We start from the raw sequence: 23785 nt of genomic DNA on the forward strand, positions 1-23785 counted from the left end.
GATAACTAAAGAGCTTTGTTGATGTATCCCCGCGTCCCCTCCGCCACCACGTATCTTTCTCTCTGAACCTAGATCATCTTAGTATCAAGCAAGTCGCCGGTTGCTCAAGTTTGCGAGTTGTCTGTAGCGGGAGCTGCGGTAGTGAGATTTGCAAAGGCACCTTGACCTTCGGCGGGGCCATCTGTAGCATCGCTGGTTAGTACAATACTATTCTACGAATACTGGTGTTGTAACTTGCCGTGTCCGTTGTTTAGTTTTCTGGTCGGCAATTCCCGACCACAAATCTCATCCTTGCCGACGGTGGCTTGGCAGACTTCCACAGGGACTATGTTGGAAAATCCACAGGTGCATCTGCCAGGGGCATGAATAGGCCGGGAAGGGCGTGCGTAGCGACTGGGAGGTGGGGGGGCAGACATTCCACAGGTGTTTGTGTCTTCGAGTTGATTTAAATGTGAAAATAATGTAGAAGTTGGTTGGCAGCAGACTTTGCAGACTATACAAGATTGGGTCAAGGTCAAAGTCTTTTGGTCCTTGTCCACAGGGAGGACAGCAGGTTTTTAGATTGATGACAAGGACGGTCACAGTGAACAATCATTCGATGCCCTCTCTGGTCATATTCACCATTGCTGCATCCTGTTTTAGTAAATCAACGCCAACAAAGAGCTGCCATGGGTCAAGTTGATAGCGTATTTTCCACGACGTCTCAGTGCAGGGTTGATGTAGGCCTATTCTCTGTTCTAGATCATTAGCGATGATCTTCACCGCAATGTGAAATCGAAATCTTCTTTGTTTGACAGCCAGGCGCATGTTTAGTCTGCATTAATGGCACATGAGACAGCAGGGGTGTTATCAGGGCTGACGGGGGGAACCTGCTTCTACTCGTATTCCATGGACATTCTACGCGCATGTCAGTCTTCTCTCATGCCCTGCGAGACGTTAGGCGCGGTGTTGACCAGGGCTCGCAGGTAATAGCTTCCGCCGGGCGATCATGGGTATTGAACAAGTTGCTCATGTCGGGCCTCTAAAAAGGCATAGTAGAAGCCACAAAGTTGAACAGTCAGTTGAAATTAGAAATCAGTAGAAGGTAGAGGTATATGATATATCAGAAAGCAGGTGCCAGACAGACAGGAGAGCATCGCACTGAAGGGACGAAAATAGTAAGCAACAGCAGAAGGGACCCTTACTCCTGGCATTTGACAGCTGGGACTGGCCAGTATCATAACTGTTGATCTGATAGCGCTCTTGGGGCTATGACAGAAACAAGTTCATCAGCAACATCATCTGGTATGTTGGCCAGGCCGCTCATTGCTCCAATACTTCTGCCGAGAGCGGATGGTCCGTCGCAGATTGCTTATTCCCGCTTTGGCCGCCTTCATGTTTCTCTCCTGGTGATGGTGGGGACGCACGGCTTGAGCACAGCCAGCCAGCCGCACCCTTTTTTTGCTGATGCAATACCCTGGTAATTTGCTTAACTTGCTTAACTAGCAAGCCACGTTCACACAAGCTGGATTTTTGGCCATGAATTTTCGGTCTTCGGACTCAACCATGGGTAACAACTAAGCCATGGCGCTGGAGTGCAGGGATCATAGCTCTAGTTGCAGAGCGATTCTCGCTCAATCTGGAGACCGACCAGATGGGCTGATGGAGAGAGCTTGATGGGCAGGCTTGCTCCCCTCATCCATTAGCCAGGAAGTACCCAGGGGCAATCGGGAGATTCCTTGGTACAGGAGGCTAATGTGGCTTGTAGAGGCTGCTCAGTTAAGCTCCCGTAACTCTGGGTAGAGCGGGAGCCCCATGGCGGGGTTGCGGGGCTGCCAGTGCGTCATACATGTAATTGCTGGCATGGGTGATGGGGGGTTTGTTGGGATACAGCTGCAGCACAGTTCCCAATCTCAGAGAAAAGGCACGGGGCTAAGCTTAAGCTCTGGTAAGCCACATTGAGTGACAACCAGTGTTGCGGTGACAAGAAATTGACGGAGACAGATGTCGGAGTTGCCGGTGCACCCGATGGGTAAGTGAAGCTTCTTCATTCTTTGATCTGTCATGTATGAAAGACGAAATGAGCTTGGCTCGAGAAATTCACAGCTTTACGCTAACGCGACAGGGGGAAACGGAAGCTAGCTACTCTCAACGGCTGATGTTTCTGTCCCTCTGTTGGCATCGCTCATAGCTCCCACCAGTCCCATTGCGATGCTGGGATTGTCGCATGCGGCTCGGCTGCTCAATCATACCAGGAAAAACGCGAATACATCTATCGTGCTTTCTGAGCATCCAAGAGGTACGTTCGTATATTTCCTGTAACTCAATCTGTATCCCACAGGCTGCTAGGTCTTCCGCGATGCAACCGCGCGCTTGACGAGGTTCACTAATGCATTTCCCACGATGCATGCATGTCTTATGCCGTTCGTTCCGCCCCCAGCAAACACAACAGCCCTACCAGTGGAAATAAGCTCCACGCCGGGAAAACAGATCGTCGTGGCGATCCTGCCGTGCGTGATCCAAACTCCGATGCACGGCATCCAAAATCGCACAGACACGTGCGCTGCACCATTTGAAAGACAGAAAATCCCCAATTGGCTGAACCATCCACGTGGGATAACCGATAGACAAACAAGATCTCACATCACAATACCGAGCGCTGCTTCTAGAATCCTCAACACCGCCTGGACCCCATCGGTCCAAGAACCCCTTATTTTTAGCCATCTACCGTGACGTATTTTATTGACCTGTTGAAGCTGGTGAACGCTCGGGGCCGCCAATTCTTCTTCCATAAGGGTCGCATTTCCAACATCCACTTGTGTCAGCAAGGACATTACCGGCAGGCAAAAGTGACTTGATCGAGATGCAGGCATCGCGGCAATTATTGGGGAGGCATATTTTAGTGTATAGCTCTACAACGCGGGTTTTCTGCTTTCCATGCCATCTAATATGATAGAGAAAAATACAAATTGGACTGAACTACGTTGTTGTTGGTCTCTCGCAGATGATGATGATAAACGTGTCCTTGATGAAGTCTTACCGAATGCCAAACTGGGCAACTCTTACTCACCGCCATTGAACTCGCTGTCTCCAAGCTCAAGGCATCAGTGAAAAGGCAACAGTATCCTCGAAGCCCGTTATAAAGATGACTCAAGCCTGAAATCATTGCTATGGATTGTTTCTCTACTTGTGTATACCACTTGAGAAAATTTCAGGTTCAAAACACAAGCATCAAAGCCCAAACTCTGCCTTCTTCGACGTGGCAGAAAGTCAGGTACTTGGACTCTTGGTGCGTTTTTCTCTAAAACTCCGGGTACCGACTGATCCTGTGGCTGAACAGCGCACCGCCACATCAGGCTCCCAAGTCATGCACCAGCCTCATCCAAGCTCTCACCTCCAAACTGTCCTCAAGACCGCCTCTCCCAAAAACCTGCCTACAACCACCTTAACCACTTCTCCCCTCCCTCCGCAACACCATCACAATGTCAAACTACTACTCGTCGCAACAACCGCAATACCCCGCCGCAGCCGGCCCCAACGCCGCGCAGAACCTGCAGTTCTTCCCCTCCCAGTACACGAACCCGACTTCCTCGACACCCCAGCAAGCAGCAGGAGGCTACGGATACAGCAACCAGGGCGGCTATGGCGTCGGAGCACCAGCGCAGAACTTTGCGGCCCCCGCGTTTGGTGCGCAGGGCGTCAGCGGCAGGATGGGCGAGCAGGGCGGGCTGAGGACCGGTTGGGTTGCGGCTTTCTCGTCGGAAGGGTATGATGGCGAACCGCCTTTGCTGGAGGAGCTGGGCGTTAACTTTGGACATATCCAGGCAAAGGTATGTTGTCTTCTCAATGATTTGGGTGGTGATTCTGATTTGTTTTAGACGCTCGCTGTGTTGAATCCCTTCCGACGTATCGACTCGCACATCATGGACGACTCCGACCTCGCGGGCCCCCTCATCTTCTTCCTCCTCTTCGGCTTCATCCTCCTCTTCTCAGGCCAAGTCCACTTCGGCTACATCTACGGCCTCGCCGCCCTCGGCTCCATATCCCTCCACCTCATCCTCTCCCTCATGTCGCCCTCCGACGCCAGCGAACCCCAAGTCAACAGCTATCCCCAATACAGCAGCGATCCATCCGCGCCTCAGCAGCCGCACGACGGCCAGCAGGGCGGCCACTTCTCCGCAACGCTGACGTACCCCCGCAGCGCGAGCGTCCTCGGATACTGCCTGCTACCCCTCGTGGCGACGAGCCTGTTCGGCATCGTCATGAGGATGGATACACCCGTTGGCATCGTCGCGACCACGGCGGCTATTCTCTGGTGCACTTACAGTGCGAGCGGGATGTTCTGCGCGGTGGGACAGATGAAGCGCATGCGGGGACTCGTTGCGTACCCCCTTGCGCTGTTCTATGTCGGATTCGGCATCATGGGTATTTTCAGCAGCCGTGGAAGTGGAACCTTCTCCAATGCTGCTGCTAAGCTCAACGCATAAAATTGGTGAACGACACGTGGTTCTGACATGATGAGGAGTTTTGCTGCGCGCGGAAAACTCGACGCTGTACATGATGACGCCCTCGCGGCCAAGATACGATGGAGGGGCGGTAGGCGTTCAGATGGCGAGACGCAAGTTACACATACCGGGACATTGTTCCCTTGTACTAGAATAATTATTTTTGTATGTCACGATTCAAAAAGAAAGCAGACAGAAGGTTCAGGTTAGCGTTGAGTTGAGACTCTAAAAAAAAGCAATTTTCAGATATGCAAAGACATCGTGACCATCTATATACCACAAACCAGCCAGCATGCAAAGGCATCAGAACAAAATACATCCTCCTTGATCATAAACAACGTTGTTTCTTTTTTAAAACCGCACTCAGAATCCGCCCATCCGATTCATCATGCATCCGCCGACGTTAAGAGTACAAATATTGGAAAAGCTGCTTGTTCTCAGCAGCGTAATTAAAAATAGGGCTGATATGGAAAATCCTAGATTCCTCCGTCAATTCATTCCTCGTGTCAAGATTCTAAGCACCGTTGGTCTTGACGCCGTTTGTGGGAGCATCTTCAGCGACGCCGACGAGCACAGAGTATTGACCGCCTGCGCCGGCTCCAATGATCTTCTTGCCGCGGATGGCGGTGTTATCAATCAGAGTGGGAGTGTGGATGTCGTCGATGGTGCCTTGGCCGGTTTGGTAGTTGCTGGAGAAGCCCCATGAGTAGACCTTGCCATCGGAGGCGATAGCGAAGTTGTTGTCTGTGCCGGCGGCGACAGCGACGATGTCCTTGGCATCTGTACATTGGTTAGCGAATGGTTTAAACTCGGAATCATGAGTGACTTACCAGGCTGGATAGTAGGCTTGAAGAGAATACGAGCGTTGCCTCGGTCATCGAAGATGGTGTTGTCCTTGGACAGCTTGTCAAACTCAAAGCCGACTTGGTAACCATCGACACGACCCCAGGTCAAGAGATCGCCCTTGTCAGAGCAAGCAAGTGAGTGGTGCTCACCGCCATCAATCTCAGTAATGTTGTAGTCATCGAGGTATGTAAGCTTAGCAGGTCGAAGAATAACAGCATCGTCCTCGCCAGCATTCGAATCAACACCAATCTCGCCAAAGTTGTTAAGACCCCACCCGTAAACCTGACCGCTCTTGTCAATAGCAAAGCTGTGATAGGAACCGCAAGCGATCTTGGCAATCTTGCCGCGAGGCAGACCGACACCCTGTGGAATAAGGGAGGACATCTTGTTACGCTCGATGATTCGGCGGCCGAGCTGGTTCTGTTGACCGCAGCCCCAGGCGACGACGTTGCCCTTGTGGTCGAGAGCGAGAATGTGGTTGGAGCCGGCGGAGAGGGCCTTGATGTTCTTGAGGTCGCGGAGCATGAGGGGAGTGGACTGGACCTTTACAGTCTCTGAGAAGCCGAGGATGCCGTCGCTGGATCGGAAGGTTCCCCAGCCGTAGACTCGGCCATCTTCTGTAAGAGCGAAACTGGCGCTGTCACTCGCGACAACCTGGACGAACTTGGTGCCAGGCGCGAAGAACTCGTCGGAAACAGCTGTTGGTGTACTCTCCATGGGGTTAATACCAGTATCGTCCTCATCCTCCGAGTCAGAGTCCTCTGACTTGTCCATGTCGCGAAGACCGCCATCCCAGTTTGTATCCCTTCCGAGCGCGCCTTGGTCATTAACACCCCATGTCAAGATCTTGTTATCGTGCGTCAACGCAACAGCGTGCATGCCACCGCAAGAAATCTGGACAACGCCGACATTCGCGGCGGAGAGGTTATCGTTAAGTCGGGGACGCTTGACGTCAATTGGCTTCTTGTTGTTGACGCGCTTGCTTCCGAGACCAAGCTCACCAGAAGAACCCTCGCCAAAGACGTAGACGTCGAGGATCTGGGTGGGCGCGTCGTTGAGCTTCTTTCCGATCGCGGGAAAGTCGGACTTCTTCTTGGGCTCGGCTTTTGACGCAGCAGGACGACCGGGTTTCTTGGCAGCGGGCTTCTCCTCCGCCTCTTCGGTCTTTGCTCGTGTCGTTGTCTTGGCCTTGGGAGCAGCGGCTTTGGTGGTCTTGGGCGCGGGCTTGACAGCGGGCTTCACGACGCGTTCTGTGGTCTTGGACTTCTTTGTCTTGCGATCCTCCTCCTGCTCTGGCTCAGACTCCTCCTCGACAGCCTTGCGCTTCTTGGTGGCGCCATTCGTGGCAGCAGGCACAGCCTTCTTAGCAGCAGCAGCTTTTGTAATAGTCTTGGTCTCCTTCTTCGCAGCGGCGGCGGTGGTGGCCTTCTTGGGCGCTGCGGTCTTGGTAGCAGCTGCTGCTTTGGCTCGTGGCGCCATCGCGTAGGATTTGTGACGTGATGATTTGTTGTGTGTGTGGCGCGCAACAGTTGTTGTTTCTTTGGTCAAAAGAAGCAGCTTGATTAAAAAGTTGTGGAGTGATGGAGTGATGTGTGTTGATGATGATAAGATCAAGCTTGGGAAGAGCACAACAATAAAGAACAGAAAGTGGGTGGATTTTTTTGATGAACAATAGGGAACATGGAAAAAAAAAGCTGATCTGACCGCGCTGGGCTGGGCTGGGGGCAGTGGCAGTGATCATTTGCGGGCTGAACAGGGGGTGATGCCTGTATTGGGTGTCACCGCCCGGAAGCTGTCAGCCAGTTTCAATTGCGCTAGTGGATTTTCTGCCGGACAAATCTCCCAGTTACGAGCCAGAACAGCAGAGCGTTCAAAGGCGGTGAATCGAGAGCTGTCCAATTGTTCATCTTATCTGCAGATACGCGATTCATTATTTGGCATCGATGAAATGAACGTCCCATCGTTTGAGCACAGACGCTGCAATAGTTGCTCGATTATATGTACGTTGCAAGTCTATTGTCGTCCGATGTAGAAGATGGCACAATTAACATCTGATCTGACACTGGACCTTGCTTTGGACTGCGCGTTCTCAGAATGAACAATTGAACACCATCTCGACGCGTTTGCTTAGCGGCCAAAACATCCCGGTGCGTCTGGCTCGCGAACGTATTGTAGTACGACCCTCACAATCTTTGTTTGTATCACACAACTGCACGTTTCTGTCCGAAAGTTGAATATCGTGAGTATTGTTCATTTCTGTATCCCTATCTCAGGTATCTATCGCCTCGCCACCAAACCATTCCCAATCCCGTTCCCCAACGCCATTCAAATGCAATATTTTATTTTTCCACCCCATTAAACTCGTACTCATCATCACCAATATCGTAAATTTTATTTCTGGGTAGTGAAGTCGATCTCGTTGGCAGGGTTAAAGCCACCATCAGCAGCCTTCTCACAAGTGCAGCCACCTAAAAACACCCCACAATTAGCAAAGCTGTCGTCACAGGAACACAAAAGGCGCCACATACCAGCAGGGCGAGATCCGCAAGCGCAGGTTGAACCAGTAGGTGTAGCGTTCTCGGTGGCGGCGCGGTCGCATGTGCATTCGCCGGCGGGACGGGCGCGGCATGAGCAGCGAGGACCGTTGACGGTGTTTTCGGAGGCGGCTTTGGAGCATGTGCATTGGAGGGCGGACTTTTGACCGCATGAGCATGTGGCCTTTTGAGCTGTGGTTGTTCGTTAGAAAAGGTTGTGAGTGGTGGGAGCGATGATGATGTCACGTACCACAGGCGCACTCGACGTTGTCGCCGGAGCGGCAGCAGGTAGCAGGAGTGTTGACGACCATTTTGGCGGTTAGGAGTGTTGGGGAGTTGTTGGAGAGAGTTATCAAATTGGTTATAGTGTAAAGAGAAGTGATTGGACTGTGAGATGCTTGTTTGGGATCCTGAATCTTGGAAGCGGCTCCTGGTCTTATTTGTACTTGATGGCTTTCAAAGAGTTTGGCCCACTTTATCCAAAGCATCACAGCTGCGGACCTGAGAGCTGGTAATCGCATTCGCTATGATTGGTTGAGGGCCAATGACTCAGCATTCTCAGCCAATAGGCGATTGCTTATTCTTTTTTCACTCGATTGTCGCCTCCCAGAACATGCCATGCTGATACAGGCCATGTCATGTGTCTGTCAGCTAATGAGCTAGACCGACTAAACGAGCCTCAGCATTTTCGCTATGTCCGTCATTGGCTCCTCACCTCAGTCTTATTGACAGCAATGAGACTGCACATACAACATTTCTCAATTGTAAAGTTACCTCTAGCTAAATACAATTGCTGTTCTTGTGATAACCTCTTTAATATTGAAGAATTACCTGAGTATTACTGGTCATTGGCTTAAGCAATATTTATAAATAATAAATACTCAATCATTTATCAGTTATGATCACTCACCGATCAAGACTAGGTCCTTCACCGTTACACAGCGCCACATCCGTGCTCGATGCGCTTCACTCCGCGTCGGCTGTCTCCGGTCGGTTGTTACTGAGGTCCCTGCAAGCCACCTTCGTCAAAACAGAGAACTGATAAAAGAAAATAAGCGCCGGTGCCCTGGATCAAAAGCAACATGGACAAGATGGCGTGCAGCTAACAAGAACACCCATAAGCGTGAGCCAACCGCTGTTGACGCGAGATGTCTGAATAAGCATTTCAACTACATCTCTCGTCTCAACATCGAAGTCATGCTCTACGATGCTAAACCACTTCACCAGGTAATGAAATTATAGTTATAGATAGAATAAAATAAAATATTTTCCTTTTAATATTATTTACTTATTTAGGTTATATATAGAATACTATAAGGTTATGAATGTTGAATTTGAAAGATAGCTATAGGGTATTTTGTATCAAAATAGAACCAGTCTCTGTCTTTTTCCATGTCGTGCAAGTGATAATGTTTAATTCTGAGCGATTAGTCATCTCCCAACGGTCCTATAGTTTAGTGGTAATGACGTCGGATTTTGATATCCTCAGAAGCCTTCCGAAGACCCCGGTTCGAACCCGGGTAGGACCTCGCTTTTTTGTCTTGCCCGGTACATACTACCCTTCCCTGCTTTTTCAACTCGTTGAATGCTCGGGTTTTCAACTTTTGTTTCTCTGAACATTTCATCTTTCCGCCACTTGTCATATAGCAAATGCAGTTATCCAATCCGCAGGACTTGCAGCCCATGTCGACCGGCCAATTGACTGATCACTACTGTTCTTGCGACAGCCTACGTAAATAAGGGAGATGTCTGGGTTACTTTAATAATGATATGAATGGATACAAGTTGCAGTGATACTACACTTCTCGTCATTTGTGTCTGTGTAATTGCCTTTGTCTTGAGCTCAAGTCAACCGTCTCCTGGTTGGATTACTTTTGTGGGGACATTTGATGTTAGCCAACCTCCACTCTCCTCTCGCCCATCATCTCTTCACACTTCACATCTGCAAAAAATGTTAGTCCCTGGCTCCTCTGAGGCTAATGAGACTACAATTGTGGTAATCGGGTATGCTCTTGCCATCAATCCCTACCTACAACCCGGCTAACCATAGCATCTCAGTGCTGGCATCATCGGTCTTACCAGCGCCCTCAAAATCCAACAGCTAACCGCCAACTCACCATCAACATCAGTTCTTCTTGTCGCCAAAGAATGGCCAACTTCAGTACCCGGTGCTCCAACAACTCACTCTGCAGACTATGCTTCAATGTGGGCTGGCGCTCATATCCGACCCATCCCCGCATCAACATCACAGTTGCGTCGCGAAGCCAAGTGGGTGAAACACACTATCGCTGAGCTTGACAAACATATGCAGGTTGAACCTTGGGTTGGGATAAGACGCCTTCCGGGTATTGAGTACCTTGAGGATCCGTCACCTGAGTACTTGAAGCAAGATGCCCAGAGTTTCGCCAACGAGACTGGACTGCCCGGATATCGGAAATATGAAGCGTATGAACTACCTGAAGGTGTAAAGTTGGGATTCGAGTATGAGACGTATTGTATTCATGCGCCGTTGTACACTGCTAGCTTGCTGCGCAAGTTTATTGTTCAGGGCGGAAAGACACTACAGAGGGATATGAAGAGTGAATGGGAGGCTTTTATCCTGGCACCGAATGTCAGATTAGTAGTGAATGCAAGTGGAATGGGCTTTGGGGATAAAAAGTGCTTCCCCATCAGAGGTACGATAAGATTTCATTACTATAAATGATCATAACTGACAAGAACCAGGCCAGACAGTGCTAACCAACCTCACCGCCGCCGACAAAACAATCACAACTCAAAAGAAAGACGGTACATGGAGTTTCATAATTCCTCGTTCTTTCCATGGAGGAACAGTTATTGGCGGTACCAAAGAAGTGGGAAACTGGCAGCTCGAAGCATCACAGGAAACACGCAGTCAGTTGTTAAAAGCTTCTCAGTCAATCATACCACAAGCATGCGATAAAAACCAAAGACCTGAGACGATAAAGGTGATCAAGGATGTTGTTGGTCGAAGACCAGCTCGTGAGGGCGGCATGAGAGTCGAGACTGAAGCTAAAGATACTACATGGGGTGTCAAGCATGTGGTTCATGCCTATGGCGCTGGGGGACGAGGCTTTGAATTATCTTGGGGCGTCGCAAGTGAGGTGGCTGAACTTGCGAGCAAGATACTGGAGTCGCAGTCTAGCCCTCGATCCAAGCTGTAGAATTGGGGATCTTGGTGGGAGCTCGTATGATTTGTGATAACTATGGAAATGGCTCGGGAGCCTTTGCGGAGCTTCGGTCAATGTTATTGGCCTAAGTAGTAAGAATATTTGAAAGTACTATTCCATTTGTCCTTGGCCACGAAGCTAATCTCCATAGCCAAAGAAGCTAGGCGCGAAGCGATTGTATAGGAAAAGATTTGCAACCTCATCCAAGCGATACCAGTACAATCCAGCATTTCGATCCTCCTAAACCTCAAATTTGATTGCGAAGGCTTGGGTTCTATCACCTGCGGCGACGAAAAACATGACCTGAAGAAAATTAGTCAATCTCCAAACCAAGCGCATTTGCTGCAAGTCCAAATTCTCCAAACTCACTTGGTCGTTCTTGAAGAGCTCATCATTAGACGGAGATGTCCCAACTCGGATGCCCTTCATGGCCTAGTTGTAGTATTGGTAGATGTTAAAAGTAAGGGTAGCACTGATCGTGCTAGCTTCCTGAACAAGGATACAACGCTCCATAAGGTACAAAGGAGCTCTGCAGCCCCCCCAATATATGATAGAAATCAAGGCTCTTTTAACCCTTCTTATGTGACCCTGCTCTGCGTGCCACAGTAGATGTGCCATTCGCCTGCTGGAGAATAATCTCTGCTGCTATTCTTGAGTAGGAGATTAGCCAGAAAGTCGTGTAGCTGCCCCTGAGATGCCCAGTTGGCACGAAGACCGTGAGCATTGTGTCTTTCGAACTGAGAAGTGTAAAATACGCGCCTGCTGGGTTTTGTTCGCCGTCCAATGAAGCATACTCGTTGATGTTAATTAGTCGCTCTGGTAGCTTGTACTTCTTGCGTAAAGTATCGAATTGTGCTTTCGACTCTCGTAGATTACGATCCGTAGCAAGAAGATGCTAAGAATAGAAATCCGGGATGGCATTGGTCTTGACAATAAACTTGAGGTAGTTGTTGTACCACTCGCTATCCACTGCAGGAGGTGTTGTTGTCGAAGGGCCGGTGATTTGTATACCAAGCAACTCCTTCGTATGACAAGTTAATATAGAGTACTGGTGTTCCACCAGATACTTCTGTCATAGGTGCGTTTCCATATATTGAGATACTGGGTTTGAAGAGCATCCCAAAACAAATCCAGATCAGGCTTATTCCAAACATCAATTATCAATCCAGCTGTCATCTTGTTTTTCAAAAATATCAGAAAACACTTGATCCAGGAAAGCATTCCAATTCTTCCAGTTTCCTCCATCTCCAGGGTACGGGAATCCTTTGCCCTGGGTGCTATCTGCACCCTACAGATCATGGATGAGAAATATGAATTTTCCTCCATTGCGCCGAGTCGTTCTATAGTTAGAGAGACTGGATTTCTAGCGCACCTTTTTGAGTTTTAGTAGGTGTCCCATAATTTTAAATGGAACCAGGAGAGCAAGTGAAGGGAAGTGGCTAACCTCGTACTCATTACAAGCCCATCCTTTGTATAGGGTCTGAGCTTCACCGGCACGGTTGTACTTGAAGCCAACATCTTTGATATACTTCTGAGGGATATCGGTATTGGCAGTTCCGTCAGCGCTGTCAAGACATCCTTGCAGAAATTGATCCTGCCTACGTTGAGGGTATTGGCATCACCGCGAGTTCCTGTAGGGTGCTCTCAGTCTTTTCCCAGTGGGATAGTTTTTAACTACAGATCTGTTTTGAAAATGATCGGCTTTGGAACATCGTCGCAATTCATCGTATGATTTCTCCAAACTGAATAATAACTAATGCCGATCTCTTCCCCAGAGTTTACCCCACAATTTAACAATTCTAAGCTTAACTCGAATCTCTTCTAACCAAGTCCCAGAACCAAACCATCAAAATGCAGCCCCGTCTTGAACTTCTCCAGCCCATGCTTGGCAACCCTCTTTTCGAGAGTATCCTCTGGGGCCATGAATACGACCTCTCCAAACTCAACACCGATCTCCGCCAGAGGATCGAGTCCGGCCAATTCAAGCGTCTCGTCTTTTACGGCATGGGCTGCTCCTCTGTCGTATCCGACATCGTCAAGAGCTTCTTCCTCAACGAGAAGATTCCCCTTCATATTCAGGTCATCAACGACTATGATCTTGACAGGTTCGTTGACCGCAATGTCACGAAGGATCCCACCACGCTGTCTATTATTGTCTGCTACAGTGGGTGGTCTGTTGAGCCGTGTTTGTTCTTTGAGACTATGCGGGAGATGACGGGGAACAAGAACTTGATTGTTCTTTCTGGCGGTGGCAAGATTCAGCATTTATGTGAGGAGCATAATACCTCTATCATCTTGTACAAGCTCCGTCATGCTGATCGCGAGTACCCTCTTTACCGCGTCCAGCAGTTCTTCTCCATCTTCCTGGATCTCTTCCACAAGCTCAAGCTCACACCTTTCCTATCACAAAGAGCTTCAGGACTCAGTCAACTTCTTGAAGACTGAGTTCAACGACGCTACGCTCAAGAAGGCCCAGGCTATCGCTGAGAGGTTGAAGAACAGTCGTATTGCACTGCTAAGTACCGCTGACTGGTACGTCACGCTTCTGAAGCAGACGACTATGTTCTTCAACGAAATCGCCATGGTTCCTACACACCGCAACCTCCTGCACGAGTTCTCGCACACTGAAGTCGCGGCTTACTCCAACCCATCCGAGAAGCAAGCCATCATCACGTTCCTTGACTCCAACGCAGACCAATACACCAAGGACAAGGTCAAGACTCACGAGGGTTTGTTCGGCAGCAAGGACGTCCCTCAGAACAAGAACATTGAGTTCATCAACATTGATCTCAACCAGGACAACTTCTTCAAGAAGTTCTTCTACGGGCACTTGTTCACTGTCTACGTGGCGTATTACCTGGGTATTCACTCTGATGTGGAGGGACGAGATTTGATCTCGATTGCGGCGAAGAACCCGTGGTGGAGCCAGCGCAACATTGAGCTGCACCCCAAGTGTGTTGATATCGCCTATGAGCTCAAGGGATAGATGGGCTATGACCTGATAGAGCTGAGTGTATTGCAGGATGGGTGGAAACGCGATGGTTTCTCAATTTTCAACAAATCGAGAACTATCAAACAGGAATTGTTTAATGTCTTCTGCACAGCTATCGTACTCTGTCATTCTCTTTGGTAAATTGAAACATGTATAGTCGCTCCTTTAATAGTTTCAATATAGTTGGCAATCCTTTGACTCTGAGATATTGACGGATATATACAGCGAGGTCTTTAAGGTGGCGGGGCAAAGCACAGTCCTTTTTACTTGTCATATTTAGCAATTAATGTCCTTATCTTAAGTAGAAAAACGGCATCTTTGTGAATCGAACATATCTCAAGTTTATCATTGGATTCAGGAAACGCTTCCGTATAAAATCTCAGACTTCGCTATAAACAGTATGATCGAGTTAGATAGAAAATGCCAGTTACGCGCTTCACTTGCGTTCCACGCTCTATTTCCTGCAATCATCTACATAATGCGCTTCTGAAATATTGACTTCATATGCAAATACATGTCCATCAACCACGCTACAAACACCAAGACAGTCATAACAGTAGCAACCCATGATATGGCGCTGGACTCTAGTTCTTCCCCGATATACACCGTAGCGATCGTGAACCCAACATTCGGAAAGACAATCGCCCACCAAGGAAGCGCAAAACTCATCTGCTGCCGTGACTTACCCCCTCGGAATTTTGAAGCCAAAATGGGCACGTGCGCAACCGCGGCAATTGCGAAAAGCCAAAAGGTGAACAGCCAGAGAAATATTCCTACCCACAACGCCATGATGTTGAGTGTCTCTGCTGCGGTGGGATGCTTGGAGAAGTATCCGTGCCCGTCCGGGATTGCTTTTGCGCAGCCGATGAGGGCTATGATGGTATAGCCTGCAGAACCCACGGAGATAAAAAGACCTGGTCTGAGATTGACTGGGCCGAGACCGTTGACAAGGAGGTTGCCGACAAAGTGAGGAAGAAAAAGGAGACAAAGAATCCAGCCAAGACCCTCGAAAGCAATACCGGCAACGATGATGGGTATTCGCACTGATGGAGGTTGATCAGCTGCGATTACTGACGCGACAGTTCCAGTGAGCATAGCGTTGTAAATCATAAGAAACATGGGTGAGCTCATACTCCCCGGTGCAAAAGGTGCCAGAGAAAACATGACCACAAAAATAATAACGTTATACGTCAGCGTAATAGCACCATATATCCAAAACAGAACCCGAACGGTATCGACGAGCCAGGTCCCAGCGTGAGGAACACCAAAACTCTGTATCCCCATGATAATCGTCGCCATCGAAAGCCATAGCGAGCCAGTAAAGTACGCCTCAGGCGGTTTCGTTACGGATTTGAGCAAACTAGCCGGTCTCCGAACAAACCGACACACCATAGCCGTGCAGAACAGAACAAACAGAACGAGGTTGAGAATAAAGACCACGACGCCAATGGCACGCAGCCCGCGAAATGAATACGGGCTCTTTGATAGCATCAGGGCCACACCGCCTGTGGACTGCGTGCAGGTGAAGTTGCCCCATGTGAAGCGATCGACCAGTGAGACGGCGCGTTCATTTTTAGGTTCAGGATTGTTTGGCTGGGTCGTGGTTTTGGGGAGGTCGTCTTGCGGCATGGCGAGGCTTTAGTAATTGAAGGCAACTCATGGATTTATGAAAGATGACGTTGGAGGTTAGAGATTAGGAGGGGTAGCTTGGCGAGTGTGTCGAAGTGAAGTCAAGGTCAGTATTTATATCCGTGCCTGACCAACATACACCAGTGAAGGATTGTGGGTCCAAGACGCCGAGGCATTTCAGATCTTGGTTTCGTTTCTCAGCCAACCGGGATTTTAGGGATAGTGTCCGTTGAAAGAATCTGGGGTTATATGGAGAATTAATCTGCAGATAGACGGTCTTGGTGTAAGGAATGGTATAGCGAACCAGTCTTTACCAATATTAATTTATATATAGGATGTTTGGAATCAGTATCAATGTCAATGTCAGGTCAACGCAAAAGACCACCGTTAGTGTAGTAAATCAAGACCACTGTAGCCAGCCCTCTGTAGGTAACAAATACTAAAGTGTTATATGGAAATAAATTTATAAGCAAGTGACTAAACACACTTAATATAAATGTCCGAAACCTAGAATATTATTTTAATTTGACGCTTAAGTTGTAGAAAGTGTATTAAAGGCGGTTATCGCGTTAGTGCTGACTGAATCCAGTCATGCGCAAATGCGTAAACCGAAGAGAGGTCTTTCTCAGCCGCATTGTTGTGGTCTGTCTGGCTTATCACTGGCTACCTAGCTATGTGCAACCGTGCGTAGTACCCGATCCAGCTATCCATTCCATGGGTTCAAATACAAGCAATGCCCCGCATTTGTAGGTATGACAATCAGTTCACCGACTTCACTGCTCTTCTATCCACTTGATTAAAACAGGCTCACCTACAAGCCACTATGGCGTCCCTTCCAAGTCCTTCAGAGCCAGATGAAGATCCTGGACACCTGCCCATATACACATCACCTCTCGACTTAGTTGGTGAAGCCACGAAATGCTCAAAACACGAAGTGGCAGATTGCATCCCGACGAGCTCCGCGCCACAACAAGCGAGTTCTTACCTAACTCCCGAGGAAATATTATGGGTATTTTCCTCATGCTCGTCCTCAAGTGGTATACCGAGTTCCAACAGCTTCTCATCATTCGCGACTCCAGAAATCTGCTTGCCACCAAAACCTCCCTCGGCAAAAAAGGTATATTGTCCAGATTGCCATTACAGCTCCAATCGGTCGTACAATATGAGAGTAAGTTAAGGTAGCCCTAATACTACGACAATAACATCTGCATAACACCAAGTTATTCATAGAGACATCGACAGATATGCCACAGAGTACGAAATAAAAAAGAAAAAGAAAATTCAAAGCCAGAGGAGATAAGGAGGGAAGACTCGACCAAGGCCTCAGATCAAAAGACACATAAACCTCGCTTTGATTTGATTGACGATGATTCTGGTATATGCAAGTCGGATGGCATACCAATTCTGGCTCAAAGCCGGGAAGGCCAAGGTCTGTGTCGAGATGAAATCCAATCACTTAAGGCAATGACCAAAACGGAAAACATTAATGATTCTTATCGGTATCTTAACACACTACCGCCTCTGAAACCTGGACAATTGCATGCTACTACAGAAGAACTGGATGACAGAGAATCCTCTTAAACGCCTGACAGCGATACTAGCTCTTCCACCACGGATCATTACGTCGATAATCGGAAGAGACAGATTGTTGACAGCATTGTCTTTATGGTAATGCAGTGGTTGGGTTCAAAATTGGACATGTGGCGTAAGAACGCCGGTGGCAACTCAAACAGCTCATCTGGGACATCACAAGCACTATTGGACTCACATCTTCGCACCGGGTCGTTTAACTCTAACAATTGTGATAACAAAAAGAGAAAGGCAGCGGACAGAGATGATCACGACACAGACAACGAGGATAAGGGTGGAAATGGAGAAGTCCCGGGGGGGAGCGGTATACCCATACAAGGGCATGAGGATCTAAAGTACGCTTGTCCGTACTTTAAGTACAATCCAGCCAAGTATAAAGACTGGAGAACCTGCCCAGGACCTGGCTGGAATGATGTGCATCGAGTAAAGTACTTATCAGCAAGTCACTCTTTTGTATCAGTTGGCTCTAACATCTAGGCAGGGAGCATCTTTATCGACGCCATAGGCAGCCCCAATATCGTTGCGCACGCTGCTGGAAGCCCTTCGCGGACGAACAAGGCGTTGTGGACCACCAGAGAACCGATGAGCCATGCCCTTTGCGGGAAATGGAGTATGTTGAGGGTTTTGACGCAGTACAGGAAAGAAGCCTTAGATCACGAAAGCGAGCTAACCAAAAGCTTTCGGAGACGGAGAAGTGGAGGCGAATTTTCAATATTCTGTTCCCGCACGTGCTGAATGATGATATCCCGTCTCCATGTAAGTTGGCCTGGCGCAACAAGAGGCGACCTCAATCCTGATAGCGCTAACCACTTCTAGTCTATGACTACAGCCAAGCGTCACAGAAGGAGGATGAATGCCATCCTGAATCGGTCTATCTGGCACATTGCGAACAGTACATACTGAGGGAAGTGCCGCAGCGTCTCCGACAAGCTTTGGGGAGAGAGCTAGACCGAGACATAAACATTGTGGAGGAGAACCTGAGGCGAAGAGCCGGCGACTGGGTGAAGACTCTATTGGAGCAGGCCTTCCAAGAACTGAGGCAAATCCGGCTCCTGAGCAGCCCAGCTCAACACCCTGAAGCTGACAACGATATGCCTGCACCAGCTGAAGGACCCCAGCTTCCTATTTCAGAACTGCCTAGCGTTGAAGGTGCTAATCTACCTTTTGAGGGAGGAGGTGGATCGTGGCTAGATACTTTCGACTTTGACTCTATTGATCCATCTTCCATCTTTGGAGAACTACAATCCTCGTTTGATAGTGGCGGGTTGGTTGAAGATCTATTGAAGTCGGGGGAGGATGGTGCTGTCGAGGCTACAAAACAGTCTGATTCTGGATATGTATCAAATAGTCCTGGATAACTTGAGATCACAGGGGCTTAGTCGCCAACTATTACGCAGTTCCAAGAGTTTTCAGTCCTTTGATCAATTATCAGCTTCAAAGATAATCTTAATAACTTCAGGATGTCCATCCGAGGGACTAGTCTTAGCGTAAAACTGCAGAGCCTTTGCATAGAATCCAGGCTCGTTCATCTTCGCTTCCACTGCATCTTCTCTGATACTGTCCAGAACTGGCATGTTATCGCTCGGCGATGGACTGATGATGATACCATTTTCAACGTTTCCTTCTATGTGATATCGTGCCCACACAGCATCGCCTTACCTTTGCTCTCGAATCGCATCGACATACATAGTAGCCCATGGCTCAACTGTGGGCCATTTCTTTGTCAGGACGTCGTGGATCGAGCGGTCGAGGAAGAGCTGTTCGACAGGTGAAGTTTCGTCCGTGAGGCTCATAGTGGACTTGACTGAAAATGTCAGCAGATTATTAGAATGGGGAGTAGCATCATAAATACGTAGAAGATCTTATTGGGCAAGGCCGATATCAAATGAATGTGCTTAAGTTGTATATAAATACGTAAAGCCTATGGAGGAGATGATAGAATGTAAGAATGACGGGGTGAGGGGCTGAAATGGCTCTTTTGAAGAATGAAAACGGGATTAGGCATCGGGCGGGGATTAGCGAACCAGTTGCCTCAAGCCACATCCGGTAAACCAACACAAAACGCTTGTCCTGAGATGCGAAGCCTACGTTATCTCCTATCAAGCTTGTCTGTCGTTGCTGTCACAAGAACTTTGGCGAGCCCTCTTGTCATTCCTGGGCATGAAGGCAGTCTCACTGTAGGACACGCTGCCACTGACGACTTCGAAAACATCCTGCCAGAACTGGGTACCAGAGCCATCAAGAAGCCGTTCTATGCCATCGCTCATCGATGTAACAACATGGGCGCTGTTCAACGCGCTGTAAAAGACGGTGCCAATGCCATAGAGATGGATTTATTCTCAGAAGGCAAAGATGGTTGGTGGGCCTCGCACGATGGACCAAGCAAGAATGGCAATAGCGCGAAAGAAATGTTCGATAACATCGCTGCCCATCGCAAGGCTGGCAAGTCCATTACTTTGTCTGGCTTGACTTGAAGAACCCCGACGCCTGCGATCCTGGAAAACCGGCAGAATGGGGTTGTTCAATCGCGGCGCTTAGGGACCTGGCTAGACAGATCCTAGAGCCTCAAGGTGTTCACATCCTGTATGGGTTTTACGGAAACGGGAATGGCAACGCATACCAGCTTCTACAATCCGGCCTCACTGCTAACGAGGCTCTGAATGTAGATGGTAGATCATCTCCTTTGCAGCAGTTTTTCAATAACAAGGGACCTTCCAGTATCCAGAAGCGTGTAGCTTCATATGGCTGGATGGACCTCAAAAATGGATTTGGCAATTGCACAGAGTCGGGAGATGCACATCTCACATGTACTCAGCTGCGCCAGGAGGTTGCTAGCGGTAAATTCGGAAAGGTATTCGGTTGGACGGCGGTGGTGGATCAAGTGCAGTTGGTTCACAAGCTCATGGGCGTGGGTATTGACGGTACTATTTATGGATTGGATGGCGCTCCTTACGGCGGGAGTACTACTGCTCTTGTGCAGATCCGCAGTTCGCTTGCGCGGAATGAAGGATACCGATACGCGGGAACCAGCGATAATCCATGGTAGTTCTCCTCTCCTAGACTACTGATTCCATATCTTATCAGTCGTCTTTAATAAATCTTTAAATCAAAGTAGTCTCTTTGGTGTGTTTTATTCTTTTCATATGCCGGTCAGTAGAACTGCTTCTTCCTTATTCTCAAATCTGGTGATGATGGAGGTAACACCTGCTGGCATATGACAGAAGAATACTTGTTTGACTGTTGTATTTTGAGTCACCACGAACAGTGCCCGCGCCAGATACTGTTTACGATCAGGTGCAATCACGATATTAGAGATAAAATTTACCCAATTGCTTCCGCGGTAACTAATTGAACCTTGTTAAGCATCATACCTTGATACTGGTAGTTTGGGTACACGGAAACACTCAACTGGTCTATGGAAAAGTAAAAGTTTCTCACACGTCACAATCGATCTTCAAGGTCTTCCAAGTTTTACTCCAGGTCGCGAAAGTCGACCAAGAGAGCCATGATGCTCCTGTGAGGAGGATATTAGCTGTGTCTGAGGCCTGAGATACATTGGAAAGGTCATGGCTCAGTAGCCTATCAGAGGGGTCGTCTCGGATGAAACGTGCCGTCAATCAGCCTTCACGTCCCAGCTCCAAGCCACACCACTGTTAGCGCGGCTGAGAATCCAATCGAAAGAGCAAGCATTTATTCCCCCCTGCTGGCTCGGATAAGGCATGCCGTCAGTATGGCTGAGGGTCCAATCGATAGGATCGATATTGTCACTCCCAGCCTTCCGGTCTGTTATTGAGTCCCAAACAGGCTCGTCCCAAGCCACAAGGTAGGGCAGATTGAGCAGAGAAGGGAACCCAAGACATGGGATGTAAAGCCAACTCCCAATAGTGAGGTCAAGGCTGACCGGGCTTCGCCTTATATAGAGGCACATCTGCCCTCTGACGTGCAGTCCCCCAACTACTTCCTCATCTTCCAAACCTACCTACAATGATTGCTTTTATCCTATTCTGTGCAGCTCTGGTCGCAGCGGATCTCCCCGTTCCCAACCTAGGACCGGAGCTCAGCGAAGACATCGGCTTTAAAGAAACTCGATTTTACGAGTGCAATGCATTTATCCAGACCTGCGCTCCGACTATTTCTTCCTGCGCCTCCGTGATTTGCAAAGAATGCACCGGCCTTGGACAAAAAGCTCTCAATGCCTGCTGCGCGACAGAGAGCGAGCCGGCGTCCTGTCTTGGGTCTGCCCTGCGTGCACCTAACCAAGCTGATGCCTCCGTAACTACATCAGAGTCGGTTGCCACGGCGTCATCGCAAGGAATCAGTAGTGCGACCCAGACCCAGGCATCTATGTCGACCGAGACGTCTTCCGGGCAAGCAGCGGAGTCGTCTAAGAACGTGGGGCAGATACTTTCACAGGTGAGTTGTACCCTTTTGGTGAGGCTGTGTAAAGAGAGAACTGTAGACTAAGACATAGAACAGACGGATTCAAGTCTCGTTGGGTTCATGATGGCGTGGGCGTTGTACATCTTCTAACGGGGATAAGTCTTGTGTGTATTTTAGCCCGTAAAGCAACTGTCTTGGGAGCTCTGAATCTGAGCCCATATCTAGTCAGTCGTATCTGTAATGAGCCACAGCAATATTAATAAATGGTAATTCGAAATTTACTATTATCTGAAGCTTGAGTCTGGCCACTAAGGCAAAATAGAAAGACGAGCAAGCTAATTGCATGTTAGTTAACGACCCCGGTTAAGTGATAATCACTTGGTAGATATTTTATCTTCGCCTGTAATCGCATTACTGAAGTCCATCGTTTTTCGAGTTTGTGATATATGATAGCATAACCTAAAGGCAAAATTGCCAGATATCCTTATGCTGACTTATGCAAGGTTTGTGCCACTCTAAAGCCACAGAGTTACCAGGGGCGGGCCATTAATTAACCCGTTGCTTCGAATGGGGAAAGTGCCAAGTCTGAACGAACAGAGGGCTCCCTCCGCGGAGATGCTTTATTCCCAGGGCCGTTGGGATAGGGCCAACAAGGACTTCAGAAGGATTGCAGGACAGTCACCAAGTTAAAGGATCTCTATTCCTACACCCAAGGTGGAAGCAAGAGGGGCTACTGAAGTTCAAACCGTGAATTTCTAGTAAACTCTTCACAGTAGTAGTTAAAGGCCTTCGATGATAGCGGGGTGACCGAGAAGACCAAAATAGCTATGTTTATGAGCCTTGTCGAGAAGGCATTGGCATCTTCAATTGACGCGGCAACTGAAAATTGAAAAAAGTCCGACCGTTTCTTGGAGACAAAAAGTCCTGTAAGCGTCTGGGTAAGCGAGAACTTCTTGTCAGGCATTGGCTAATTTCGACATGTCACCTTCTGTTCAGTTGCAACTTTCAATACAGATCAGGGCCCTCGGAGTGGACAAGCGCAGTGGCTAATCTGACTAAAATTGTATCAATCGAATCAACTAAGAGATAACTCGAAGATATGGCTCCAAAGATGAAAGTGACCTAAACTAAGAAGGAAGAAATATGCTTAACCTAGCAGTCTAAATAGATTACGGTCTGTGGAGCTCTAGGCCAGAAGACAGCGGTTATTTATCAACTCTGTGTGAGAAAGCTTGGATCTATGTAAGTAGTTACTACCCGCGCTCCTTAAAATACCCTTTCAGAGCATCATCCAATGTCCTGCTTTCCCTCAATGGAACTGCATTTCCCTTCTTCGTCAACCCAATCTTATTGTGCCAAACAACCCTCATATCAGCTTCCGTCGCACCTTCAACATCCCCTGCACTTCCAGCAACGAAAAGAATATCCTCAGCATCTACCCCTAGCATAGGGAGGATAGCGTGATATGCTTCCCTAACAGGTTTGTAAAACCCACTCTCCTCAGCTGTGACAGCAGCGTCAAAAGTAAACGGCGTTTCATACCCAGCACTAGCCTGCTCTTCGACACCGTAAATAGCGATGTATCCCGAATGCTTGGAACAATTGGTAATGACGCCAAGTTTATAGCCCTGCGATTTTAAAGCTTGGAGCACAGAGGGGACTTCATCCCACGCTTTGATGCTGGACCAATTCTTGAGGAGCGCTTCAGGTGCTGATGGCGGAAGACCGACCTCAGCGGCGGCTTGTCTGACGAGGTCTTCATAGGGCTTGTAGGAGCCAGCGCCAAAAGTTATTTCTAGATAGCGCTGACGCCAGCGGCCGCCGTCTTGGTGGGTTTTGGATGGGGTTGATGCGTCCCATAGATCCCATGAGTTTAAGAGGCCAGTGAGGAGATCAAAGGCTATGGCTTTGGGTTGCCAGTCAGCATCAGCGGAGAGGCTCATCTTGACGAGTTTATTGTGATAATGTGGTTGTTACCGGATGTTGGGGAATGAAGAGAGGGAATGTTGATTTGGTGGTAATAGGACCGAAAGATTTATTGCATAGCGAAGGATCAAGACCCCGCTTGTTAAGGGCGTACTTGACATATCATGGATTGTAGTGGAAATCTGCCAAGTAATCTTGCCGGTTCAAAGTATACGA

At 48.6% G+C, this 23785-nt stretch overlaps 9 protein-coding genes and 1 non-coding gene across 10 annotated transcripts; 7 read left to right on the forward strand and 3 right to left on the reverse strand.

Moving 5' to 3' along the window:
• Window positions 1–3461: 3461 nt before the first annotated feature.
• On the forward strand, window positions 3462–4466 carry J7337_008076 (uncharacterized protein; the record flags this gene model as incomplete). The annotated part of the gene is made up of 2 exons (XM_044825701.1): window positions 3462–3809; window positions 3858–4466. The coding sequence occupies 2 exons, from the start codon at window positions 3462–3464 to the stop codon at window positions 4464–4466; spliced, it is 957 nt and encodes a 318-aa protein (XP_044678618.1).
• A 532-nt stretch (window positions 4467–4998) lies between these two features.
• Window positions 4999–6809, reverse strand: J7337_008077 (uncharacterized protein; the record flags this gene model as incomplete). Its single annotated transcript, XM_044825702.1, has 2 exons — window positions 4999–5264; window positions 5315–6809. The coding sequence occupies 2 exons, from the start codon at window positions 6807–6809 to the stop codon at window positions 4999–5001; spliced, it is 1761 nt and encodes a 586-aa protein (XP_044678619.1).
• Window positions 6810–7721: 912 nt separating this feature from the next.
• On the reverse strand, window positions 7722–8175 carry J7337_008078 (uncharacterized protein; the record flags this gene model as incomplete). Its single annotated transcript, XM_044825703.1, has 3 exons — window positions 7722–7798; window positions 7859–8056; window positions 8115–8175. The coding sequence occupies 3 exons, from the start codon at window positions 8173–8175 to the stop codon at window positions 7722–7724; spliced, it is 336 nt and encodes a 111-aa protein (XP_044678620.1).
• A 1132-nt stretch (window positions 8176–9307) lies between these two features.
• J7337_008079 lies at window positions 9308–9393 on the forward strand. The gene has a single exon. It is a non-coding gene; the product is annotated as a tRNA-Gln (tRNA).
• Window positions 9394–9815: 422 nt separating this feature from the next.
• On the forward strand, window positions 9816–11046 carry J7337_008080 (uncharacterized protein; the record flags this gene model as incomplete). The annotated part of the gene is made up of 3 exons (XM_044825704.1): window positions 9816–9868; window positions 9923–10539; window positions 10589–11046. The coding sequence occupies 3 exons, from the start codon at window positions 9816–9818 to the stop codon at window positions 11044–11046; spliced, it is 1128 nt and encodes a 375-aa protein (XP_044678621.1).
• A 1857-nt stretch (window positions 11047–12903) lies between these two features.
• On the forward strand, window positions 12904–14038 carry J7337_008081 (uncharacterized protein; the record flags this gene model as incomplete). The annotated part of the gene is made up of 2 exons (XM_044825705.1): window positions 12904–13392; window positions 13472–14038. The coding sequence occupies 2 exons, from the start codon at window positions 12904–12906 to the stop codon at window positions 14036–14038; spliced, it is 1056 nt and encodes a 351-aa protein (XP_044678622.1).
• Window positions 14039–16591: 2553 nt separating this feature from the next.
• On the forward strand, window positions 16592–17254 carry J7337_008082 (uncharacterized protein; the record flags this gene model as incomplete). The annotated part of the gene is given in 3 exon segments (XM_044825706.1): window positions 16592–16790; window positions 16804–16841; window positions 16961–17254. 3 exon segments carry the CDS (start codon window positions 16592–16594, stop codon window positions 17252–17254), a joined length of 531 nt encoding a protein of 176 aa, XP_044678623.1.
• Window positions 17255–17868: 614 nt separating this feature from the next.
• Window positions 17869–18621, forward strand: J7337_008083 (uncharacterized protein; the record flags this gene model as incomplete). Its single annotated transcript, XM_044825707.1, has 2 exons — window positions 17869–18019; window positions 18080–18621. 2 exons carry the CDS (start codon window positions 17869–17871, stop codon window positions 18619–18621), a joined length of 693 nt encoding a protein of 230 aa, XP_044678624.1.
• Window positions 18622–19248: 627 nt separating this feature from the next.
• Window positions 19249–20309, forward strand: J7337_008084 (uncharacterized protein; the record flags this gene model as incomplete). Its single annotated transcript, XM_044825708.1, has 2 exons — window positions 19249–19709; window positions 19814–20309. The coding sequence occupies 2 exons, from the start codon at window positions 19249–19251 to the stop codon at window positions 20307–20309; spliced, it is 957 nt and encodes a 318-aa protein (XP_044678625.1).
• A 2587-nt stretch (window positions 20310–22896) lies between these two features.
• Window positions 22897–23586, reverse strand: J7337_008085 (uncharacterized protein; the record flags this gene model as incomplete). Its single annotated transcript, XM_044825709.1, has 1 exon — window positions 22897–23586. One exon carries the CDS (start codon window positions 23584–23586, stop codon window positions 22897–22899), a length of 690 nt encoding a protein of 229 aa, XP_044678626.1.
• Between the last annotated feature and the right edge of the window lie 199 nt (window positions 23587–23785).

Source organism: Fusarium musae, chromosome 6 (genome assembly GCF_019915245.1).
Source record: "Fusarium musae strain F31 chromosome 6, whole genome shotgun sequence".
Taxonomy (NCBI): Eukaryota; Fungi; Ascomycota; class Sordariomycetes; order Hypocreales; family Nectriaceae; genus Fusarium; species Fusarium musae.